General features: G+C 39.8%; 1 protein-coding gene across 2 annotated transcripts; it reads left to right on the forward strand.

Moving 5' to 3' along the window:
- Positions 1-1,425: 1,425 nt before the first annotated feature.
- On the forward strand, positions 1,426-5,362 carry LOC149802551 (uncharacterized). 2 transcript variants are annotated; one of them, XM_089951292.1, is made up of 2 exons: positions 1,426-1,548; positions 5,010-5,362. In XM_089951292.1, the coding sequence occupies exons 1-2, from the start codon at positions 1,497-1,499 to the stop codon at positions 5,222-5,224; spliced, it is 267 nt and encodes an 88-aa protein (XP_089807418.1). In that variant the 5' UTR covers positions 1,426-1,496; the 3' UTR covers positions 5,225-5,362. The 2 variants fall into 2 exon arrangements, with proteins under 2 accessions (XP_089807418.1, XP_089807417.1); XM_089951291.1 differs by lacking the exon at positions 1,426-1,548 and adding an exon at positions 4,106-4,342.
- Positions 5,363-5,753: the final 391 nt, after the last annotated feature.

Raw genomic sequence — 5,753 nt, forward strand, 5'->3', positions numbered from 1 at the left:
GAAATGGACATGAACTGCAAGGAGGTGTAACACATTTACTACCTTTAACACATAAAATAAACAAGTAAGGAACAAGAAGCTTCACGGTGGTCGATAGCGAGCCATAAGTTACCATGGATACACAAATACTAATTGCAACAAACGCTATACACTGTCTTCAATCCTAACCTTTAGCCTAAATATGTAAATAACTGAGATGACCACATTAAATTTTAGTAGATAGTTAATGACCCAAATAATACCAAGTCAAATAACACCAAGTAAAATACGTGACTAACGTCGACCCTTGTAGTTTATCGTCAGCATAGCCCTTCCTTTGCGGCATAGCCCCAGTTTATTGGCATCATAGCCTTTCCTTGGGACAAAGCCCCAGTTTATCGGCACCATAGCCCTTCCTTGGGACAAAGCCCCAGTTTATCGGCACCATAACCCTTCCTTGGGGCATAGCCTCAGTTAATAATTTGTAAAAATTTTCAATTTCTAGTTTAGTATAATATATGCATATACTAAGCATAACATGACATATGTAAAGACAGCAATAATACTGGATGTTGTGTGTAATGTAACTGTTTTTTTTGCCAGATTAAATTCACGTGACGTGTAGATGCAATGATGGCATCCGATATTAACGTATATGAAAAACTTGCCATGCCCGAGTAGTATAGTGGTAACACACCGGGTTCACATGTTTTCATCGCAGACCACAGAAAGAGGGAGAGTACAGTGATCATAGTCTGTTAATTTCTGTTGTTACACATACCTTCCTCCAAAGAACTGACCACACTGTGACAACATAGGTGCTGTTGAAAATATTTGTGTTCTGTATATTTAATTTTGTATTATTTTATGGTTTTTCTCCACGTGTGGATGTTACGTATAGCTGTATTTTGTACTTGACATTTAAAGTAATTACCTTAAAGTCACATACAAATACCATTCTAATTTCTATATCATTTGTTGCACATCGCCTTTGCATGTTAGTAGGTCAATATTTGAAACGGTGGCCCGTGTAGACCACCAGATGCATCAAATTGCCTCCTTATATCCTGCTTTCTAAAGACTGGAAGAAGACCCCTTGGCGGCCTCCATTACAGTGGTATTATGATGTATACCATGTGCAGTATACATAAGCCCACATGTATATGCAAAATGTAACGCTCCTTTACATCTTGTTTACTCTATATACGGCTCAATAGTTACGGTGCAATAGCTCAATTCTATCTCATTTCAGTGATCCACTGCTCGTAAAATGCAATATTAAATTCCTTATTTTACGTCTTACAATTATTCCACAAAACAGATTGTACCAGCACATTTCATTAATAGTTTTTAGAAGCAAATAATGTAATATTTTCCACTTGCTACGTACTATGCATTATATTTGACTGTACCACACTCACTCAGTCTATGATGCATATTCTCATCAGTGGCGTCACTAGAGGGTGCAGGAGGTGCGGACCGCACCGGGTGACACCATCAGAGAGGGTGACACCAAAATGACTTTCTATACAATTTTTGAACTTTTGTGCAGGATGGAGGTCCATGGGGGTAAGACCATTAGTTACCGCACACGACTGTCTATACATTTTTTGAATTTTTGTGCAGGAAGGGGTCCATCGGGTGACACCATGAGTTACTGACATGAGTTACCGGGTGACACCATCAGAATGGGTGACAACACAATGACGTCTTTTAGAATTTTTGTGAAGGAAGGAGGTCAATGTGGGACACCATGAGCTACCGCATATGACTGTCTATAAAATGTTCGAATTTTTTTGCAGGAAGGAGGTCCATGGGGGTGACACCATCAGTTACAGCACTGGGTGACACCAACCTTAGTGACGCCACTAATTCACATTATCCCTTAAATGGTCACGTGTTGACTACACGCTGTTGAAACTGCATTATATGATCGGCGTTTCTTGTATGTTGGTCATTTTTTTTTTTTTGTATGCTGCACAGTACATGGTATGATAAGAAATCCACATCATATCGTAACAACCGCACGACATATATTTAAAACTGCACATCATGTCACACAACACGTACACTTCATTGAAATATACACAGTGTAATAAAACGTACGTAATATATAATAATAATAATAATAATAATAATAAATCTACATCATGCAATGAAAGGTACAGCATATAATAGTAATAAATGCACAACACATAATAAGGAACAATTTAATTTCCTGAAATGTAGTTTCAATAGCATAATACAACGCTGGCCACTTTCGACGGCTCTAGTATCAGTTGTTGTTGTTGTGGGGTTTAACGCCATTTTTCAGCACGATAGGCTATACATGGCGGCCAGTATTAATGGTGGAAGAACCCGGAAAACCCCGGAAAGAACCACCGTCGCACGAGAAGCTACTGGCAAGCTTTCTCACATGCCCACATTGGCTGAATCTTAGACTCGAACCGCCGCAGACAGAGGTGAGATGGCAGTGATCCGTAACGAAGAGCGCTTTAGACCACTCGGCCACTCGGGGCCCCTCTAGTATCAGCATCTTTAAGTGTTGGCTTCTACCAGTACCTAAGGTTAATGGGATATTTTTTCCATATGACTGAATGTAGTGTTCTGTGTTGTAACTACTGTACAAATCTTTGCAGTTTTGACTGTACAAAAGTAAATGTTTCCTAATTTTGTATCATTGTTCTCCATTATGATAGTGCCAGACTACATTAAGTGAATGACAGTATTCTATCCCCTCCCGATATACATGTGAAAGTTAATTATTCCTTTTTAGATTAATCAATAAAATAATTGATATTTCGTACTGAAACTTACAAAATCCGCTTATCTCGTTGTTGTCGTTCGGTTAGATTAGTTTACGTATGCGAGTCAGCATTTGATCAATAAGGAACAAACGCAAGCATTCGCAATGGGGAAAATATGTTAGAATTCGATCAATAGGGAAATGTATTTGTTATTTCCGACTGACGAAGAATGACAAACCTCTTGCGGTGTGGATCGCTATGAAAAACATCTTCCGGTGTGGATCGCTATCTGCGAACAAACTTGAATGAGTTAACGATTGCTAAAGCGAATGCGTCGGGTGAACGACCGTTATCTGGGATACTTGACAGAAGTTGTACATTATATTTCTGAATGATAGTGCACTTGTAATATCTATGCCAAATAAACAGCCACAGTTCTAAGGCAAGTGAGCACGACACGCGCACAACACAGCCTTCTATGACTTAATAAATCTCGTCTTAATTTTTGACTGGCTGTCAATGGCAGACGGTAATTACCAAATAATTAGAATTACAACATTTCATTTGTTTGATCATACATGTGATGTTCTAGCTTCATAAGTTACAATGTTTGCACACGCCTCATGTGTACTTCATTTGAAACACTTTAACGAGAGAGACAGACAGAGAGACAGAGAGAGTACAATTCTTCACAAGTTGTTGTTGTTGTAGGGTTTAACGCCGTTTTTCAGCACGCGATGGGCTATACATGGCGGCCAGTATTAATGGTGGAGGAAGAACCCGGGAAAACTCCGGAAAGAACCACCGACCCACGAGAAGCTACTGGCAAGCTGTCTCACATACCCACATTAGCCGAATCCAAGACTCGATCCCACGCAGACAGAGGTGAGATGGCAGTGATCCGTAACGGAGAGCGCTTTAGACCACTCGGCCACTCGGGGCCCCTTCTTCACAAGTACTGTTCATGTCCATTTTAACCGCCCCGATAAGATAGAATCTGGATATGAATGAATTAAATAATGTTAACAAAACGGATCGTTGGAAACCCTGTATTGATGAGAATTTCAACAAGCCCAACTGTCACGTTTGCTAAACACCCAGCTAAAGTCATCTATGAGCTAATAACTACCTGTCTTGGGAATATTACCGCAGTCTTGTGTTTGATCTCTAAAGATTGTCGCGGTGTCAGTGTTGAACTCTTACGCACGGTTACCATGACCCGAAACATGGGTAGGCAAAGGCGACCAGTCACGTCACTTAACAAAGGCTTGCCATTATCACACCTATATGTTAAAGGTTGGTTCAAGGATAGCAAGGAAAGTCCACGGGGTGAACGAGGCATGTTCTTATCTGTCCCCACGTTGACAGATAGCGAGAGGGACATTGTCCGCTAAATTTGATTGGTTCGGTCCACAGTGATATCCAATCAAAAATTGAGATAGAGGTAGTGATTACAATTCAGACCCGAATGATACCTTCTGAAATCGTAAATAGTAATTTAGTATTCGCCTGGAATGATTGCAGATCAAATAGGGTTTACTCCGAGAAAGAAGCCACTCGTAATATGGCGGCAAAACTTAGATATAAATTCAAAGGAAAGTCAAAGGTTCGAAAAGGTCAGTAAGTTATTTGCGCGATTTTGCAGAATATTACGACATCATAATTGTAATTATTTGTAGTACGTACACTTTATACTTGGATCGTTTAGTATGTAGAACTCCCTTATAGTGTTTCGTTTACATGCGTATTTGAGAAACGGGCTTGAGCCTTACGTAGAGATTTATTTAGATTGTTAGCTTGTGGTCAGAATTAGTTAATTTTGTTATTCGCTATTTAGTTACTTCGTAGTAAACTAGTGCATTTATTAATGCGTTATGTCAGAATTTACACATGCTTGAATTGCGAATTTGGAAACATGGTTGAAGCATGTAAGATTAGTTACTATGGACGTATGTATATATCAGAGCATGGATATTTGAATATTTGCATACTTTGTATAAGTTGTAAGGTAAAGAAAAGTACCTGATTAGTGTGATATTGTTTAGTATAATGGAATTGGGAATATATACTGATGTGACGAAATTTATTGACGTATGTATAAGAAGTAATTGATACCGTGCTGTATTATGATGTTTGTTTTGCCATACAAGCACGTTTGGGTATCTCGATGTGAACGAATGTGTGACCAAAGAAACTGCATAGCCGTTATCTGATGATAGGCTGTGTGCAGTGTGAGATGAGAGGGCTAAGGAAAAAGGTTGTACCGTTCTTGTGTTTTCACAGGAAACTTTTTAGGGGACAGAGAACTTCCGGTTCCATTGGGTACCAAGTCTTTAAGAGTTGGATACGAAATTGAGACTGTAGCCGAGAGAGTTGAAGTTGACAGAAGTGTAGTCGTGGGAGAGAAAGTGGAGGAGGAGGAGAAGGAGTCTAGAGAAAGTCGAGGAGGAGGGGAGGGAACTGGGAGAAATAGGAGAGAGAAAGGATACAACAGATGAGTAGAAATGCAAGGACAGGTGGAAATCAATCTCACACTGTTAATCAAGTGATGCAATATGCTTATTAAAAGGTTGAGCAGAAGGAGTGTAATTTAGTCATTTGACTATTGAATTGTTATTAAATTGTTATTCATCGAATTTCAACCCTTTTTGTATATCTAACCATCTATACGTTGGCATTGCTGACTGGGGGCTCGGAGCTTTACATCTGTCTTTCACTAAATTGAACTTCCAACGAAATAGAGCCTGGGTGGGACTTCAATAATAGTTTAAATTAAATATTGGGGGCACCCCACTCCAACCATAAAGCTCGTCACACCATCTATAATCGTAATCCTCCAAGTGAGGCAAGGTAGCACAGCTTGTCGAGTGAGCGTTGGACCCATATACCAAGGGTTGTGGGTTCAATACCCAAACGGGCCATCCCCAGTCGGCTGTATATGCGTTTCTCTTGGAAGTCACGTAGCTCTCATTGCTCGGCACTAAATTGCCAATGATGTCTTTAAACAGCATTTAGAACCAACGGAAC

Source organism: Sinohyriopsis cumingii, chromosome 3 (genome assembly GCF_028554795.1).
Source record: "Sinohyriopsis cumingii isolate HCF-2022 chromosome 3, ASM2855479v2, whole genome shotgun sequence".
NCBI lineage: Eukaryota > Metazoa > Mollusca > Bivalvia > Unionida > Unionidae > Sinohyriopsis > Sinohyriopsis cumingii.

Bases quoted from the DNA above. Each gene is read 5' to 3' on its own strand.
- LOC149802551 (XM_089951291.1), top strand. From the start codon at position 4,195: ATGATACCTTCTGAAATCGTAAATAGTAATTTAGTATTCGCCTGGAAT. The intron at 4,343-5,009 runs GTCAGTAAGTTA...GTGTTTTCACAG, and splicing joins AAAGTCAAAGGTTCGAAAAG to GAAACTTTTTAGGGGACAGA.